We start from the raw sequence: 20,188 nt of genomic DNA, 5'->3' as shown, positions 1-20,188 counted from the left end.
TAATAAACACTTGAAAAAATGCTCAACATTGCTCATTATTAGAGAAATGCAAATCAAAATTAGAATGAAGTATTACCTCACACCAGTTAGAATGGCCATCATCAAAAGTCTACAGCAATAAATGCTGGAGAGGGTGTGGAGAAAAGAGATTGTTCTTGCACTGTTGATGGGAATGTAAATTGATGCAGCCACAAAGGAAGATGGTATGGAGATTCCTTAAAAAGCTAGGTATAAAGCCACGATGTGACTCAGCAATCCCACTCCTAGGCATATACCCTGAGGAAATAAAAACTGAAGGAGATACATGTATCCCATTGTTCATTGCAGCACTATTTACAATAGCTAAAACATGAAAGCAACCTAGATGTCCATTGACAGATGAACAGATAAAGAAGTGGTACATATACACAATGGAATATTAATCAGCCATAAAAAGGAACGCATTTAAGTCAGTTCTAATGAGGTGGGTGAACCTAGAGCCTATTATCCAGAGCGAAGTAAGTCAGATAGAGAAAGATAAATGTCGTATTCTGACACATATATACAGAATCTAGAAAAATGGTAATGAAGAATTTATTTGCAGGTCATCAGTGGAGAAACAGACAAAAAGTATAGACCAACGGTCTTGGGAGAGGGGAGGAGAGGGTGAGAGGGTGATATGTATGATGAGAGTAACATGGAAATTTACGTTACCATATGTAGATAGCCAATGGGAATTTGCTGTATGCTCTTTATCAACCTAGATGGGTGGGATGGGGAGGGAGATGGGAGGGAGCTTCAAAAGGGAGAGGGTGTATGTATACCTATGACTGATTCATGTTGAGGTGTGACAGAAAACAACAAAATTCTGTAAAGCAATTATCATTCTTTTAAAAAACACTTTTATTTTTTAAAAAGCCATTGTTTCCTCTGTCTATATATTTCTTTTCTCAAGACACATAAGATGATAAACTATCTACTAAGCCACATCTCAGCCTCCAAGTTGATTCCTCAGTGTGGGACTGTATGGAATTTGTCTGCTTTAGAGAAATGATTCCAGTGTATTATTGTTTTGAGTTACTTGGCCCATTGTGAAAGTTCAATAAATGCTTTTAAAAATTAATAAACCAAAACATCAATTAAGTAGAATCAGGAGAACAGATGGAGGAGTTCTCACACCCTACGACAACCTCCAAAACCAAAAAGAAAGGCTTCCCTACTTCCAATGAAAAGACTGGCAAGGACTCAGTCTGTGAAGAGCCATGGACGCTTTGTTACTGCAGTCTCCCACTCTCCTTTCCCTTCTGTATAAATGCATTCTTCTTCTCTTGCCCTGAAGGACTTGCACATGGCTCACCAAGGGTGCAGACCCTGAATTGCAATTCTCTGCTGGTCCCAAATGAACCCATCTTTGCTGGAGAAGTATTTGGCTATTTGTTTTAGATCAATTTGTTAACAGAATTGAGGGTTATCTTTTTTAACAGTAAGAGAGCAGTAAAAGGTAGCTTGAGTCCACTTCTATGCTCAATGCTGAGGATACAAAAATAAGACTACATTCTCCTCTCAAGGAACTCAGCTGCTCACGGGGAAAATAAAGGCATTTCAGAGAGGAGAGAGCCCTACTAGGGGAATGCTCCAAGGTTATAAGACTGAGCAAATAACCATGACTGGGAGAGAAGGAAGTCTTTGGAGAGGAGATGATATTTAAACAGAAGTGAAGTTCAAGTCTGTTAGGCAGACAAAGGAGGGAAAGTGGGTATCTGGCAGGAAGAACAGAAACCAGAGATGAAATGGTACAGCATACCCTCCATGACCCTTGAAAGCCTCAACAAGGCTGGAGCACAGAGGAAGTGGTGGGACATTAGGTGGAGAGAAGACAGGGATCACTCTGAATTGTGCTAAGGGACCAGGCCTATACATTTAGGTTTTACCTTGAGGGTGGTGAGAACCAGGGGAGGACATTACACAGAAGAATGACCTACTTAGTAGGGCCTCAGTGGCAGCAGGGAGGAGGAGAGAGGGGAGAGTTGAGAGGGTGGACAGAGCGGTATATAGCTCCTCTGTTTATTCATACCACATCTTGTTTCACAAAAGACTTACTCAGAGTATTTAAAGTCCTATAACTTTTCCTCTGTCCTCAATTCAGCCCATCCCAACTTCAAAGTTGTTAAAGATGTGAGGAGAGTGAAGAGGTAGAGGAGAAAGGGAACAGGAGTTGCGAGCTAAGAAAGAAGGAGGAAGATTAAAAATATTAAGAAAAATCAGGAGTGGGAGACTGTGAGCCCCCAGGGACCCACTAACTCAGTGATATCAGGACACTGGTTCAGTGAGTCTGCGGTGCCCTTGACCTCTCCCTCGTGAGCCAGGATGCCTTCATGCTTCATTATGGTGTCCTCATACATCTCATTCAAGGGCTGGAGGTGACGATACGTTTGGGGGAAGTTGCTTCTGCATATCTTGCCTGTAATCATGGAGCAGAAACCTTCTCCAGCAGCTCCTTGGCTAATACATTTTTTGTTGAAATTTTCAATCCTGGATCAGATACACACATCAGGAAGCCTTGCTTCTAAATGTTTTAGGAAAGTGCACAATTTTGCTGGGGGACAAACAAAGGGGAAGTGGCTAAGAATGGCTTTGAGTAGACCCCAAAAAACAAGACTATCATCTTATAAAGCACCTGCAATATGGACTGAACATGATGGACCAGAGGCAACAGCAGGTTGACAGAGATGCAAACTCTGTCTTACACAGAAAAACTCTTAACAGCAGAGGTCATGTACTCAAATGCATGTAAATGAGAGAAGAAGGTCAGGTAAGAATTTACTCTCTAAAGAGGTACTGGGACCCATCATTCTCCCCAAATTGAGTTAAATCTGAGTATTTAACTCAAGGTGAAAAGACAGGAAAGCAGGATTTTTATTTGCAGAAACGGTAACTCCAGAAAAATTTACCTCCATGTTTTGGCATTTGGGTGACTTCCAGTAAACAGCTGATATACACCTGAGCTCCTAAAATGAAGTCTGAAAGTTTTAACATAAAGAGAGGTACAAATTTTAACATAAAGAGAGATACTGCCTTGCTGTTGAATGTAGGTAGCCAGGGATCACCAGGGATTAAGGAAGGCCACTAACACAAAAGGAAAAAACCAAATAAATAGGAAAATGAATGAGAAGCAAAACCAAAATGACATAAGAAACAGAAAAAAATTTTATATAGCTAACATCCGTTGAGAGAAGCAAGAAGGTATAATATCCATAAAACAAGGACATGAAAAAATAAGGTATGAAAAAATTATAGAGCAAAAAAGAATTCTTGGGAATTAAAATGTGTTTTCAGAAATGAAAACTTTAATAGAGGGCTGGAAAGTAGCATTGAGGAATTTTCTTCTGAATGTAGAATGAAAATACAATTAATTAGGGTGTCCTCAAGATGGGGCCCAGAAAGGGTAGTCAGAGTCTGAGTGTCCTTTTGGAGCTACCCACTGTGGTGTTAACTCAAAGCGAGAAGACTGTTCCTATAATGGGATGACTCAGTTTAGGTAGCATATCTCCAAATGGATGAGAAAGGTGTCTATACAGAGGTGCAGCCTGATGTCAACTGTCAGAGCCCAAGCAGGGTGAGGAGGGTTTCCACACTGGAAGGTTCTGATGGAGCATGAGTAAGGTAAGGAAAGCATCTGGGCAGGGAGCTGACCTACTGTGTGATACCAAGGCCCAAGTGCAGTAAGGAAAGTATCAGGAGAGAGAGTGGAAATGTAGACAGAATTACTATGGGAGATGGTTGCATAGAAAGGGTGAAATAATTTTATGTGACTTGAAATATATATAATATATAATTATATATATATATATAAAGAATAATACCAGATCACCTGACCTGCCCCTTGCGAAACCTATATGCAGGTCAGGAAGCAACAGTTAGAACTGAACATGAAACAACAGACTGGTTCCAAATAGGAAAAGGAGTACGTCAAGGCTGTATATTGTCACCCTGCTTATTTAACTTCTATGCAGAGTACATCATGAGAAACGCTGAGCTGGATAAAGTACAAGCTGGAATACAGATTGCCGGGAGAAATATCAATAACCTCAGATATGCAGAAGACACCACCCTTATAGCAGAAAGTGAAGAAGAACTAAAGATCCTCTTGATGAAAGTGAAAGAGGAGAGCAAAAAGGTTGGCTTAAAGCTCAACATTCAGAAAACTAAGATCATGGCATCCGGTCCCATCACTTCATGGCAAATAGATGGGGAAACAGTAGAAACAGTGGCAGACTCTATTTTGGGGGGCTCCAAAATCACTGCAGATGGTGACTGCAGCCATGAAATTAAAAGACACATACTTCTTGGAAGGAAAGTTATGACCAACCTAAACAGCATATTTTTAAAAATCAGAGACATTATTTTGTCCACAAAGGTCCGTCTAGTCAAGACTATGGTTTTTCCAGTAGTCATGTATGGATGTGAGAGTTGGATTATAAAGAAAGATGAGCACAGAAGAATCGATGCTTTTGAATTGCGGTGTTGGAGAAGACTCTTGAGAGTCCCTTGGAATGCAAGGAGATCCAACCAGTCCATCCTAAAGGAGATCAGTCCTGAATGTTCTTTGGAAGGACTGATGTTGAGCTGAAGCTCCAATACTTTGGCCACCTGATGCAAAGAGCTGACTCATTTGAAAAGACCCTGATGTTGGGAAAGATTGAAGGCAGGAGGAGAAGGGGACAACAGAAGATGAGATGGTTAGATGGCATCACCAACTCAATGGACATGAGTTTGGGTAGACTCCGGGAGTTGGTGATGGACCGGGAGGCCTGGTGTACTGTGTTTCATGAAGTTGCAGAGTTTGACACGACTGAGCAACTGAACTGAACTGAACTGATAAAGAATAATATAAATATATAATAACTTTATATATATATAAATAATAATGGGAGCCAGGTTCCTCACCAGAGAAAGGAATTATAAGTAAAGAAAAACAAAAATTGAATTCTATGATGTTCCATTGGAAATGGAAATATCTGTGTGAATATATGATTTTCATTAGTTACACGGATGATAGAGGTAGATAGATAGATAGATGATAGATACACAAAAATTGAATGGGACTGTTATATATAAGCACACCCAGCACTCAGATTTGCCTTTCAGTACCATTCTCCTCAAAGGAAGCAGGACTGTTTACTGAAATAGGTGATTCCAGAGCTGGAGCAGAGAAAGCATAAAATAAGCATGGGCATTTCACTGGGCCAGTAAGAAAAAAAGTGCTCAAACAATAAAAAGAACACAGAAACCAGCTTACAGACTCTGACTGGCCAATTCTGGGGTAAGTGGAGCATCAAAATAAGTCATGATAATAATAAATTAGAACTTAATGAACAAAAAAGGAAAATTAATTTCACACAGGTATAAATAAATAAATGAATAAATTGGAAGTTTGGAAAGAAACTAGATATTCACATAGTCTCAAAGTACTTTCCCACAAAATATTTACTAACTTCCAAGGGAAAATGAATAACTTTAGTGATAAGCCTAATGAACACCTCTTAGTAATCAAAGTGATGAGACATTAGCAACAGGACATAGCAAAACCTCTTATGCCTCATAGGCTGCAATAGCAGCAGAGCATGACTTCTGTAATATTCCCGGTAGAGTCAGTCACAAAAATGCCACACCTGACTGTACAGCAGTATTGGTGGAAATGTCTTTTTGCAGAAAATGCACACACATGTTAAGGAGTAGTGGGCATCAAGATTGCAACTTACCCTCAAACTTTCAGGGAAAAAGTACGTTATGCTCTACTTGCACATTTTCTGTAAGTGTGAGATTTTTCAAAAGGTTAAAAATGCTTTTAAACATTTTTTAAAGCTAGAAGAACTACATCGCAGAATATCATATCGTTCTGTCCTCTGGATAAAAAGCAATTTTAAAAAATAAGATTTCAACATGAACTAACACTAAAATAAAACTGACAACATGAAAACTAACAAGAAAAATAGAGACGGTAAATCACAAAGTGGAGGAAAGTACTGTAATAAATATAGGTGATAATAGATCAACCACCAAATTACCTAAGAACTCATACACTAAATAGAAAAAGTCAGAGGAAAGGGAACAAAATGCATTCATGAGAAACCTGCATACAATAAAAAGTATGGAACGAAATGTTAGAGAAATGCAAATTAAGACTACAGTGAAATTTCATTTTTTTTAACCCACTAAATTAGCAAAAATAAAGAAATCTGACAATAGCTACTATTAGGAGGATATGAATCAATAGGAATACTTCAACACTGCTGATGAAATGCAATGCATTAACAACTTTGGGAAAGAATTTGGCATGATTTTGTAAAGGTAAATCTTTGAAGATCTCATGGCTCAGCAATTCCACTTTAAAATATATGACGACTCATAGTTCCTCAACATAACAACTGGAGACAAGTAGAAGAAAATTCAAAAGAGCACTGTTTGCAACAGAAAAACTGAAACAATCCCACTAAGCTTATTCTCACAAAGGAATATTATACAGCAAAAAAAAAAACTACAGCCAAACAAAGTAACATGTGGCATTTAGAAACATGATGTGGAGTGAAAAAAAAGCAAACCCCAGAATATTATATACAGTCTAATATTTGTATAAAGCTCAAGAAAGCAAAATAAAACAATATGTTGATTATGCAAAGGTGTGGTGAGATTATTTTTATAAATGATGGAATGATAAACACAAAATTCAAGAAAGTGCTTTCATTTGGGAAGAAGTGATGTGGTAGAGAGCACCTATAGGGAAGTTACTGGTACCATGTGATTCTTGAACGGACTATTGTATACAATATATAATAGTTTATACAATATATTGATAATGTTGTATATTATAATATATATACATTTGTTGTTGTTGTTTTTCAGTTACTAAGTCTTGTTTGACTCTTTGTGACCCCGTGGACTGCAGCACTCCAGGCTCACCTGTCCTTCACTATCTCCCTGAGTTTGCTTAAATTCATGACCATTGAGTCGATGATGCTATCTAACCATCTCATCTTCTGCTGCCCTCTTCTCCTTTACCGTCAGTCTTTCTGAGCATCAGGGTCTTTTCCAATGAGTTTTACACATGATCTTTTACTTGTAATAATTATTATACTATTTTAAAATATACAGTGAAAATATCTGAATACTCATAATAATTTCCAATTTGAAAGTAAAAAATACAGTTATATGGATCATTCAATGTTTTGTCACAATTTCTGATTCTGTTACTGGAAGGTTTGGGATCACATATTAATTTTAGCAAGTTTGTTGAGGAAGAAGTTATGAGTTCAAGAGAGGCCAGGTGTCTCATTCAAGGTCATCCATGGGGTAAATGTTGGTTAAAGTCTCCAATTTCAGGCTCTGGATCCTGTGCAGTTTCCAACAATCCAGACTCACACAAAAAGGGGTCCTGTGAAAAAGAGGTCAGGTACAGAAAAAAGAACTGCTTTTCTGGAGGAATGCTGTCATCCTAAGAGGAAACTGTCCACCAAGATGGCAGAAAAGATGTGACTTTCCAGAATGCTTCCATGACAACACATCTTCTTGTCACAGGAGTATTCAAATCAACATCAAAATAAAAAAAATAAGGATATTATCAATTTTACTAAAAACTCTGAGTAAGTTGCTTAGGTTCACTATGCATTCACTTCTATGATAATCCATACAACAAAAACACAAGTTATGAACAGGAAAGATACAGTAGCTCTCTATGCCCACTCTACAAAGAAAACAAAGTCAAAAAGAAGTGAGGAACCCACTGTCACTCACTTTTACAAGCCAGAGGATGCCTCCCTAATCTCTTCACTGCTGCCTGCATCTCCTGGTTCCTCAGGGTGTAGATCATGGGGTTGAGCATGGGGGTCATGATAGTTTGGCTAATGGACACAGCTTTGTCCATGGAGAAGGAGGTGAAGGGCCGGGCATAGAGGTAAATGCTTGGAACAAAGACCATAGACACCACGATAATGTGGGTGGTGCAGGTGGAAGCTGCTTTCCTCCTCGCCTGCCCTGAGTGGGACCTCAGCATCACCAGGATAGCTGAGTAGGAGACCAGGAGGAGGAGGAACCAGATGAGGACCAGCACCCCGCTGTTGGAAATGATAAGGAACTCCAGGAGGGAGGTGTCAGTGCAGGCGAGTCTCAGCACTTGTGGAACATCACAATAGAAGTTATCTAGGATGTTAGGGCCACAGAAAGGCAGTGGGAGCATCAGAGCCAGTTGGGAAATGGAATGGATGAAGCCTCCCACCCAGCTTGCCACCACTAACCCCACACAGACCTGAGTGTTCATGATGGTGACATAGTGGAGGGGCCGGGAGATGGCAACAAGGCGGTCATAGGCCATCACTGAGAGGAAGAAAACCATGGCACCTCCCAGAAAGTGGAAGAAAAAGATCTGGGCCATGCAGCCCTGGTAGGAGATGGTCTTCTTCTCAGAGAGGAAGTCTGCCAGCATCTTCGGGGCAGTGACTGAGGAGAAACAGAGGTCTATGACAGCCAGGTTTCTCAGCAAAAAATACATGGGTGTGTGGAGCCTGGAATCAGAGGTCACTGTGACCATGATGAGGAGGTTTCCCATGACAGTAGTGATATAAACTAACAGGAACAGCAGAAACAAGAAGAGCTGGAGCTCCTGAGTCTGTGAGAGTCCCAGGAAGACAAATTCTGGCATCCATGTGCGGTTTCTTGTTTCCATGGTGTCTTCTCCATACACCTAAAGAAAACACAGACAGCAATGAATTAGTGCTCAGAGGCTCAAACTGAGTGTCCAAATTTAGATGATAGACATTTATGTGAATATCATAACTCCGGATGCTGACTAAATTGCCTTGGCCCTGGAATGTGTACCAGTTGGTACTGGAATATATATTCTTGAGGTATCTTAAAGCCATTCATGACATATACAACCTGCTTTAAAAAATTCAGTGTAATATAGTGATAGGAAGACACTTGGAGTCCAGCAGACATGTCGTCAAATTACAGAGTTTCTTATCCTTGAGATGTGGACCCACAATAAGTTATTCAAGCCCTTTGTCTCAGTTTCCACATCTGTAAGGTAGAAATAAAAGTGTTGTCTCTATACAATGTCTAGGGGATTCAATAAGATAGCACATAAGGGTCCTAGAATAGCATCTGAAATAATAAATAGTAATCACTCTCCTCTGTGTCAGTTCAGTTCAGTTGCTCAGTTGTGCCTGACTCTTTGCGACCCCATGAATTGCAGCACACCAGGCCTCCCTATCCATCACCAACTCCTGGAGTTCACTCAAACTCACGTCCATCAAGTTGGTGATGCCATCCAGCCATCTCATCCTCTGTTGTCCCTTTCTCCTCCTGCCGCCAATCCCTCCCAGCATCAGAGTCTTTTCCAATGAGTCAACTCTTTGCATCAGGTGGCCAAAGTACTGGAGTTTCAGCTTTAGCATCATTCTTTCCAATGAACACCCAGGGCTGATCTCCTTTAGAATGAACTGGTTGGATCTCCTTGCAGTCCAAGGGACTCTCAAGAGTCTTCTCCAACACCACAGTTCAAAAGCATCAATTCTTCTGTGCTCAGCTTTCTTCACAGTCCAACTCTCACATCCATACATGACTACTGGAAAAGCCATAGCCTCGACTAGATGGACCTTTGTTGGCAAAGTAATGTCTCTGCTTTTGAATATGCTATCTAGGTAGGTCATAACTGTCCTCCCAAGGAGGAAGCATCTTTCAATTTCATGGCTACAATCACCATCTGCAGTGATTTTGGAGCCCCCAAAATAAAGTCTGACACTGTTTCCACTGTTTCCCCATCTATGTGTAGTCTCCCACTAAAAACCTCCTGCTTTCTTACAGTCTCTAATACATTTTTGTACCAGTCATTTCTCATGCAAAGGTTATTACATCTAAAAATTAATGAACTTTTTGTATTTCTAGGTTTTTCCTCCTGATTCAGCCATAATGTGCCACTACAGACATGTGCCTTGATTCACAATTAACCTGTGCACTCCAGTGCTCATGCTTGCTTACAGTCAATACTCAAAAAGCATGTGGCATTGACTGCTGGGTGGGTAAACAATTATAGGGCATGTCCCCTCATCACTGGTGTAGGTGGTCCCTTACTGGGTGAGTTAACAGGATATACATAGTTTGTGTGCTGAGACATGAGAAGGTGGAGAGAGATTTTTCTGGATTAAGAAATAGGTGATAGAGTTTGTATGAAGGGGAATGGAAGGGCTGTTTTGAAAGCTACAAGAATTTCTGTTACTGCATACAAGATAGATGAGGAAGGACGATGTCGAAATAAGAGAAACAGTATAGACAAAGGAATAAAGAATGCTAGAGCGAGTTGCCATTCCCTTCTCCAGGGGATCTTTTGAACCCAGGTCTCCTGCATTGCAGGCAGATTCTTTACCATCTGAACCACCAGGGTATTGTCAAAAGAATGAAGAGGGGATATTAAGAGGAAGGAAAGGGAAGGGAAAAGTGGAGGGGGAGGGAAGAGGCTGGAAACAAAGGCGAAGAAGGACACAGAAGGTGAGAGATAAGGGTGACAGGTGAGAGTTAAGTGGCCTTCTCACTCCCCTGCCTGTCTCACTCCCCACCCCTCACCTGCTTCCTGCAGTGTATTGTTCATCAGAGGTCATTTTAGTCTCATCATATTTTTTTCCGTTGTCCCTCTTGACTAGATTGCAAGTTCAGTAACTTAGTAGCCCCAGCACCTGTAACAGCAACTCTGATTCACCCGTTGCTCAAAAAAAGTTGCTATCATAATGAATAAGTAGGCAATTATGCAATCTTTCCTGTTCAGTTTGACCATGTGGAAAATTCTGTGGTGTATTTTCCTATCCTTTGCTCTCAATATCGTCCCTCTAAATCACAGGACATAGTTTCCACTTTGTCATTAAAAGCCTGGTTTTGCACATGCTTGTTGGAAAATCTGTTTTCAACACCCCATTTCCCCTGCATCATTTTCTGAAGCTTTCCTCACACTTTAGCCTTACCATCATCAAGTCTAAATCTCTTGCTTTTTCTCCACACTCTCCAGCAAGTGTGTCTGGATTCTTCTTAACAGCTGCTCTATTTACAGGTGAGAAAACCCTGGTCTCTCAGCTTCCTTCAGCCCAGAATGGGAAAGAGCCCTCATGTCTTGCATCTTCTTGAAGATCCCTTTTCTGGAAACTTAGTTTCCTAGCCAATGCCCAAACATCACGTATACAACAATGGGTGTATGGAGAAACTACTGGACTCGATTCAGGAGGCAGGGTTGGGTTAATTACCACTGGGGGCAAGGGAGCAATGGGACTTGTTAAAAAGTTTTTAAATCTCTCAAAAACACACATTCATTAAAAATTATTCCTCCGGGCCAAAAGGACTAAGAACAATACAATTTTATAGATTTGTAGCATGTAGGATCTCAGGCCAAGATCTAAAAGTATAAGAGTCTCTTCAAAAGAAACAACTGGGAGTTTTAGAAGAACCCATTTCTTCAATTCTTTCCCTTGAGACCATCACCTGAACCGCTGGTTAAAAGACAAATTACAGTGCCCAAGCTCCAGACTTCCTCATTCTGTTGACCAATGATAAGGCCAAGAATTTGCATCTGTAACAAATTCTCAGATGATGCAGATTTCTCTGTTCCAGGGACCACACTTTGAGAACCATGGACTTGCTCGTCAGTATAAGGACTGTTCTCTCTCTTGTGCAATCTGAGACAACTGGTCTGATGTCTTTCCTTCTTCTCTTTCTTATCCTGCTTCTTCCCTTTTTCTTTTTCTTCTACTTTTGTGCCTAACTGGTCTTTACTTAGAGAAAGTCATACATGGGCAGATATATGGCATCAGTTCAACAGAACCTTACTGTCCTGTAAAACTTGTCCTTTATTTTGGCAACTGAAGCCCAATTATTGATTTACCATCTGTACCCAAGTCCACTATGTGCTTGTGTGCTTAGTCACTCAGTCATGTATGACTCTTTGTGACCCTTTGGACTGTAGCCCACCAGGCTCCTCTGTCCATGAGATTATCCAGGCAAGAATACTGGAGTGGGTTGTCATGCCTTCCTCTAGGGAATTTTCCTGACCCAGGAATCAAACCCTCATCTCCTGTGTCTTCTGCATTGCGGATGGGTTCTTTACCCACTGAGCCGTCAGGGAGGCCCCAGTCCAGTACATCATCTATTTAAATGCCAGTATTCTTTACCTGTGAACTCTTACTACCTCTAATGCAAGGACTGGTACAGGAAATTTATGCAATGCTCATTATGAGGGATTGATCAAATCTAGAATTAATTGGCATTTTAAATTTGATGTGCTATAAAAATGGTCTAATTTTTTAGACAGAGCTTTCTGCACTGCATATAACTTTTCAGGTTGGTCTGAATGTTTTACTACAAAAGCTCATTCTTGGCAAAATAGAGTACAATGGCAGGTAAGAGTAGGATGTGAAGCTCTTCCAGAAACAGACCCAGCACAGCCACAAACATAAATAATTTTTTCAAAAAAAGTTCTTATTTAGAGCTCTAGTGCATTTTAACATTGATTCACAATGAAAAAACAGTAAAATAAGAAAATAAAATTAAGTCACACAATAGTAGCCTTGATTGATTCTGAGGAAGTGACAGGACTTGTCCATCTCGCTGACTATCATGTAGATGATTTTGATACATATTCTGATTTAGTTTTCAATAAGAGAAACCTAACATGTCCCACTTTATATATTCTCCTGTCGGGTCACATGTGATTGTGTGAAATGTTCACCAAACGTCATCTGTTCACTGCATCCTCTCACCAACGTGAGTTCCAAAGCCAAGAATGGCCAGAATGGAGTAAACACCCAGTCATGTACACTGAGATCAGAAAATGATTATCATATGTATCACATATCTAAATATGCATATATATATATATTTGCCTGACTTAACTTCAAACTGCTAAATGGATGCAGGATACATCCATTTAGAAGGAACTTCATTTTAGAAGGAACTTCATTTACATCCTCATTGAAAGAGGCCTGAGTCATTGATGATTAATGATTCCCCTCTTGATGGTTGATTTTATGTGTCAATTGACTAGTCTGTAGTTCTCAGTTATTCAAACTTGAGTCTAGGTGTTGCTGTGAAGGTATTTTATAGATGTGATTGATTCTCTAACCAGCTAATTTTATTTTTTTACAATCAATTCATTAAAATATTTTTTTCTTTTGGCCATACAAAATGGCCTGTGAGATCTTAGTTCCCAGACCAGCAATTGAACCCTGCCGCCTACATTTGAATGGTAGAGTGTTAACCGCTGAACTGCCAGGGAAATCCCATCCATTCATTTTAAGTAAAGGAGATTATCCTAGCCAATGTGGATGTACCAGATTCAATAAATTATGACCAGAGCAAGATCGATGCATGAAGCAAGGCACCCAAAGCCAGTGCTCTGGGACAACCCAGAGGGGTAGGGTGGGGAGGGAGGTGGGAGAGAGTTCAGGGTGAGGGGTACACATGTATACCTGTGGCCAATTCATGTTGATGTATGGCAAAAACTGTAACAATTCTGTAATTATCCTCCAATTAAAATAAATTAATTACTTTTTAAAAAAGGTTTGAACAGCAGAACTGAGGTTTCCTTGAAGAGGGTGCAATCTGGACTGCAGCTTCATGCCCAGGAATTTCAGCCTGCCTTTCCTGTTGGCCTGCCCTACAGATTTCATGCTTGCCAAGCAAGTCTCACAATCAGGTAAGGAATTCCTTGAAATAAATCTCTCTCTCTCCCTCTTCATATATAACACATATAAAATTTGCCACCCCAAAACGTCTTTGGATTATTTTGAGCTGAAAATTGTCAAGGCCCAAAAGACTCAGGAAGAAATCTTGACTTTTCCCTTTAGCTGTCTAAAGTATTTAAATAGAGAACCTGTTCCCAGAATGGGTTTTCACCAGATTCGCCTACAAAGAACATGGACTAGGTATGTTTGTGTGTGTGTGTGTGTGTGTGTGTATAGTGAGAGGGGACCGGGCCTAGAGATCAGGGTCCACTCTGTGTTCCATTGTCTCTACATGGCCCAGCAAGTATTTACTTACCAAACATTTTCTTTTCCACTTCCATGTGAATTGTCTTCCTCCCTTTTGGAGTCCCACACAACTTCCTCCAACACCTTCTTTGGTCTTCAGCAGAAGGTCGTATTCAAGGTGAAAGTTTCAGCCATTTTGGTGGGTTACGCAGTGTGCCTGGTTCTCTACCATGTATACATGTTCTCAAACTGTGCTTTATTTTTTCTCTTAATTTGTCTTATGTCAATTTCATAGACCAGCCATGAGAACCTAGAACGGTGGAGGAAAATTTCTCCCTTCACAACACTTCCATATCATACTGGTCCTGTTTCTCTGGCAGAACCTTGACTGATACACCACTTTTAATGGATCATATATGAAGTAGACAGCATATTAAAAAGCAGAGACATTACTTTGCCAACAAAGGCCTGTATAATCAAAAGCTATGGTTTTTCCAGTAGTCATGAATGGATGTGAGAGTTGGACCATAAAGAAAGTAGAGTGTCAAAGAATTGATGCTTTTGAACTGTGGTGCTAGAGAAGACTCTAGAGAGTCCCTTGGACTGCAACAAGATCAAACCAGTCAATCCTAGAGGAAATCAGTCCTGAATAATGATTGGAAGGACTGATGCTGAACCTGAAGTTCCAATACTTTGGCTACATCATGTGAAGAGCTGACTCATTAGGAAAGACCCTGATGTTAGGAAAGATTGAGGACAGGAAGAGATGGAGACAACAGAGAATGAGATGGTTGGATGGCATCACTGACTTGATGGACATGAGTTTGAGCAAGTTCTGGGAGTTGGTTATGGACAGGGAAGCCTGATGTGCCGCAGTCCATGGGATCTCAAAGAGTTGGACGTGACTGAGTGACTGAACTCACTGATATGAAGTAAATTTCATAGGTAAAGTTAATTGAGGTTTTTCTCTCCTTACACTTAAATCATCCCCATGCTTGATATAAATACAAATGGAATGGCAAGATCAAGGATGAATGAGGCTGAGAAGCAGTGATTTATTCTCTGGACCAAAATTAATGTATGACTGTAATGACTTACAGCCTTCCCTCAACAACTTCTAAGAGAGGTGCTTTCACTAATCACTAAACAAAATAACTAAAGAACATTGAAAGTCCATTGTGAGTTTAGGTAATAAATAAATGTGGAGTTGAGCCAAATTCGTATCATAAACACAACATAGCTTCCATGGGAGATGTCTTAAAGGTGTAAATTCTCATGGATAGAGCTGTATGCATTGAGGCTTCTGTTTAGGATGATCAGGTCAGTTGTTTTATCAGAAGATCCCTGAATGTCAATTTGGGAAGATGGCCCGGACTGCCCGTCTGGAGAGTTTAGTATCTTTAAATAAAATTCTTCTGATTGTTCTGTAAGGATTTAGGTATGGGATCTCTGCAAAGGGTGGCCAAGAGCAGGAGGAGAGCTGTTTTCCCTCTGACCTGAGTATGCACTCTCTAGTTCCCTTAGGCTTTACCTGGGCCCACTTAACATATCTGTTATTTGTCAGCTCCTCTAGACATTTACTTTTATGGCCCTGTCCATGAGAAACTTGGCTCATTGTCAAGATTTCTGACTCAGGCCAATCACCTCTCTGCCATCCTGCTACCAGGGGCTTCCATCTATGTGGCAGACATAATGGCAGACACTGTCGATTGCCATTTTCTGGCTGAAACAGCCAGCCATGCACTTTCCATTTCCTTTGTAGAGTAGGGTGACCATATGACCCAGTTTCTGCCCAACAAGTCATAAGCAAATTCTGCTGGCATGGTTCTGGAAAAAAATTTTCCCCTAGGTCTAAAAAATAAAAAAGGAAAGCACATGAATGCCCCTCCTCTTCCTTCTTGCTGAATTGTTTGGATATAAATGCATGACTCCTAAAGGAGGAAAGGGCAACCCACTCCAGTATTCTTGCCTGCGAAATCCCATGGACAGAGGAGCCTAGTGGGCTACAGTCCATAGGGTTGCAAAGATCTGGGCACAACTAAGCATGCACGCACACACACACACACACACACACAAATATGATTACTGAAGCTTTACCATATTGCCATCATGAAGGGAAAGACAGAAAATTATAGAATAGCCAACTCAGGGCCCTAAAATGTTGGAGCTGCTGAATTAACCACCTCTGGAATTGTCAGTCCTCTAATTTATATATATATAATGGTGACTGCAGCCATGAAGTTAAAAGATGCTTACTCGTTGAAAGAAAAGTTATGACCAAGCTAGATAGCATATTGAAAAGCAGAGACATTATTTTGCCAACAGAGGTCCATCTAGTCAAGGCTATGGTTTTTCCAGTGGTCATGTATGGATGTGAGAGTTGGACTGTGAAGAAAGCTGAGCACCAAAGAATGGATGCATTTGAACTGTGGTGTTGGAGAAGACTCTTGAGAGTCCCTTAGACTGCAAGGAGATCCAACCAGTCCATTCTGAAGGAGATCAGCCCTGGGATTTCTTTGGAGGGAATGATGCTAAAGCTGAAACTCCAGTACTTTAGCCACCTGATGCGAAGAGTTGACTCATTGGAAAAGACTCTGATGCTGGGAGGGATTGGGGGCAGGAGGAGAAGGGGACGACAGAGGATGAGATGGCTGGATGGCATCACGGACTCGATGGACGTGAGTCTGAGTGAACTCCGGGAGTTGGTGATGGACAGGGAGGCCTGGCGTGCTGTGATTCATGGGGTTGCAAAGAGTCGGACACGACTGAGTGAATGAACTGAACTGAACTGAGTTTTATTTATTCATTTATTTTTGGTTGTGCTGGGTCTTTGCTGCTACATGGGCTTTTCTCTAGTTGCAGTTTGCAGGGGCTTCTCTCTAGTTGTGGTGTGCTGGCTTCTCATTGCAGTGGCTTCACTCATTGCAGAGCAGGGGCTCCAGGGTGCTCTGACATTAGTACTTGAGGCACATGGGCTCAATAGTTGTGGTTCCAGGGCTCTAGTGCACAGGTTCAATAGTTGAGGTGAATGGGCTTAGTTGCTCCAAAGCATGTAGGATCTTCCTGAGTCAGGGATTGAACCCATGTCTCTTGCATTGGCAAGTGGAATCTTTACTACTGAATCACCAGGGAAGCCCTCTAATCTTTTTAAATGAGATAATCTCCTCATTCTTTAAGCACTGATTTGGTTATGCTGCTGTTTGCTACCAAAAACATCTTTGTGGCTATATATTTCAAGTAGGACTATCATAGTTTTCCAAAGAGATCACACTCTCCAATTAGCTATATGTCATAGGCTGAGCGTCACATTTTAAGAGGGATGTTGTCATAGGAGAGTAAATACAGAGGAGATGGCCAAGATGGTGGAATTAGGAAACTTGTCACAATGGGAACAATTGAAGGAAAGTAGATGCTTCATCTAGAGAAGAGACAAGTTAGAGGGTGAGAAAAGTATCACCAGATATTTAAAGGACTTTTGTGCAAAAGGGGAAAACACTGTTTTGAGGGACACTCCGATCAAATATGACACAGTCCATTTTCTCTGCCCTCATCTCCAAACACCCACTAAGAATGGGGAGAAATGCATGAAAAGGCACAGGGACGTAAAAGTGAAGAAAGCATCAACTCAGAGCTGCCGTGATGGCTTGAAGAGCCTGCAAGTTTTATTGAATATTTCCCAGATGAGGTGGTTATTGGGAGGGAATAGGGGAAAAAAGTCTTCATATTATCTTCCTAACTTTGGGTCAAGATTCTACATTGCCCAAAAGTTTTAAAAAGGAAATAAGAAGATGGAGCAAAGAAATGTTATACAGAGAGAAATCAAATATAGATCTGAACTATACAGGGAAGGAATGGGGTACAAGAAAAAGTAGAAATACCTCTCTGGATGAGCTACTGTTCAAGGTGATGAGCAAATTTCAAGGTGAATAAGGCATGTCCCACATTCAAGGAGCCCTTAATCTGGGGCAGGAAGTCAAAGAGAAAGGCAAAACCCATGAGGTGGCAACCTTGGATTGAACCCATACCTCATATCTGGACCACTGATAGACATGGCTTTGCCCTCTCCGGCCTTGGATCCCCAACTACACCACAGCATCCTCCTCTCAGCCATATCATCTATATAATGCAAAGAACAGGTTGGGAAGGCAGAGTAGTTTTTCAGATTACCCAAGGTGTATTTTACAGAAAAGAAACAAACCCAAAGGGAATATACCCTTATGGGAAATATTTAGATGATATTACAAGTGATACCACTTCCAAAAACCGCAGAGGGGATGAGGGAGCAGAACAAAGGTGAGTGTTCCAGATTTAAGATGAAAGAGTTGAAGATTCATCACAGATATTCATCCATAGATATTGTTGGTGGTGTTCTTTAGTCGCTAATTTGTGCCTAACTCTTTGTGGTGACCCCATGGACTGCAATCTGCCAGGCGCCTCTGTCCATTGGATTTCCCAGGCAAGAATACTTAAGTGGGTTGCCATTTCCTTCTCCAGGCAATCTTCCATCCAGGGATCGAACCTGTGTCTCCTGTTTGGCAGGTGGATTCTTCACCACTGAACCACCAGGGAAGCCCCCATCCATAGATGAGAAACTCTAAGCTCTCCCTTGTGATTGGAAGAAGCCCTGGGTTTCAAATCCCATCCATATCGCCTGTCTTGAAACTGGGGGATCAGAGGAACCATCTCCTGGCCTTCTCCTCTCTTTCTGTTCATCAATGAGCAAGTCACTTCTGAGTTTTCTTATTTCTAAACTGTTTAATACAAGAATAACATATCCACTGTCAGTTTTCTGAGAATGAGACAGAAGTGTGAAAGTGCCTAACACAATACCTGACAGAACAACAGCTCCATAGAAATATTAATCTCCATAGATATATTAATTTCAACTGTTGCATTCCAGAAGACTTACCTTCACTTCTCATATGGAAAAACAAAGTTCAGAGAGAAGATTTGTCATTTAAAGTCAACTTATGTTAAGTTCACTCCCTGCTGGAAATCACTAGGTGCTTGCCTAATCTCTTCATGGCTGCCTGCATCTCCTGGTTCCTCAGGGTGTAGATGATGGGATTGAGCATGGGGGTCAAGATAGTGTAGCTGATGGACACAGCCTTGTCCATGGGGAAAGAGGTGAAGGGCCGGGCATAGATATAGATACAGGGAATGAAGATCATAGACACAACGATGACGTGAGTGGTGCAGGTGGAAGCTGCCTTCCTCCTCGCCTGCCCAGAGTGGGACCTCAGCATCACCAGGATGACAGCATAAGAGATCAGAAGGAGGAGGAACCAGATGAGGACCAGCATCCCACTGTTGGAGATCATAAGGAACTCCAGCAGGGAGGTGTCCATGCAGGCAAGCCTCAGCATTTGTGGAACATCACAGTAGAAGTTATCTAGGATGTTGGGTCCACAAAAGGGCAATGGGAGCATCAGAACCAGCTGGACAATGGAGTGGACAAAGCCCCCTACCCAGGCAGCCGCCACCAGCCCCCCACACACTCGAGCGTTCATGATGGTGATGTAGTGGAGAGGCCGGGAGATGGCTATGTAACGGTCATAGGCCATCACTGAGAGGAAGAAGACAGTCCCACCTCCCAAGAGGTGGAAGAAGAAGATCTGGGCCATGCAGCCCTGGTAGGAGATGGTCTTCTTCTCAGCAAGGAAGTCCACCAGCATCTTTGGGGCAGTGACTGAGGAGAAGCAGAGGTCTATGACGGCCAGATTTCTCAGCAGGAAATACATGGGTGTGTGGAGCCTGGAATCAGAGCTCACGGTGACCATGATGAGGAGGTTTCCCATGACAGTGGTTGTGTAGACAAGCAGGAACACCAGAAACAGTAAAAACTGGAGCTCCTGATTCTGGGAGAACCCTAGGAAGACAAATTCTGATACCCACGTGAGGTTCCCTGAATCCATGCTGTCTTCTCCATACTCCTAAAGGAAACAAGGCAGAGACATAGACACATGAATTATTGTTTGTCCTTTTAGGGCTCAAGGGCTCAATTCAGTCGCCCAAGGAAATGTGATGGACATCCTCATGTACAGATCACAATATCAAGTGCCAATTCAATGACTTGTCTCTTGAAAGTTTACCAGTTCGTGTTTGAGTACACACACATGAGATATCTTAAAACCATCCAGAAATACATGCCACCTGCCTTTCTAAGATTCAGTGTAATATAGGGGTGGGAAGCCCTCAGAATTCTTCAG

The 20,188-nt window shown here is 41.4% G+C and overlaps 2 protein-coding genes across 2 annotated transcripts; both read right to left on the bottom strand.

Annotated features, from left to right (window-relative positions):
- Window positions 1-7,762: 7,762 nt before the first annotated feature.
- On the bottom strand, window positions 7,763-8,698 carry LOC128064888 (olfactory receptor 4D2). Its single transcript, XM_052657876.1, has one exon. It carries the CDS (start codon window positions 8,696-8,698, stop codon window positions 7,763-7,765), a length of 936 nt encoding a protein of 311 aa, XP_052513836.1.
- Window positions 8,699-18,958: 10,260 nt separating this feature from the next.
- LOC128064896 (olfactory receptor 4D1-like) lies at window positions 18,959-19,894 on the bottom strand. Its single transcript, XM_052657886.1, has one exon. The coding sequence runs from the start codon at window positions 19,892-19,894 to the stop codon at window positions 18,959-18,961; it is 936 nt and encodes a 311-aa protein (XP_052513846.1).
- Between the last annotated feature and the right edge of the window lie 294 nt (window positions 19,895-20,188).

This window comes from Budorcas taxicolor, chromosome 19, assembly GCF_023091745.1.
Source record: "Budorcas taxicolor isolate Tak-1 chromosome 19, Takin1.1, whole genome shotgun sequence".
NCBI lineage: Eukaryota > Metazoa > Chordata > Mammalia > Artiodactyla > Bovidae > Budorcas > Budorcas taxicolor.
This window is presented reverse-complemented; position numbering and strand designations above follow the sequence as displayed.

Excerpts from the sequence above, each read along its gene's own strand:
- LOC128064888 (XM_052657876.1), bottom strand. The coding sequence starts at position 8,698 with ATGGAAACAAGAAACCGCACATGGATGCCAGAATTTGTCTTCCTGGGA.
- LOC128064896 (XM_052657886.1), bottom strand. The coding sequence starts at position 19,894 with ATGGATTCAGGGAACCTCACGTGGGTATCAGAATTTGTCTTCCTAGGG.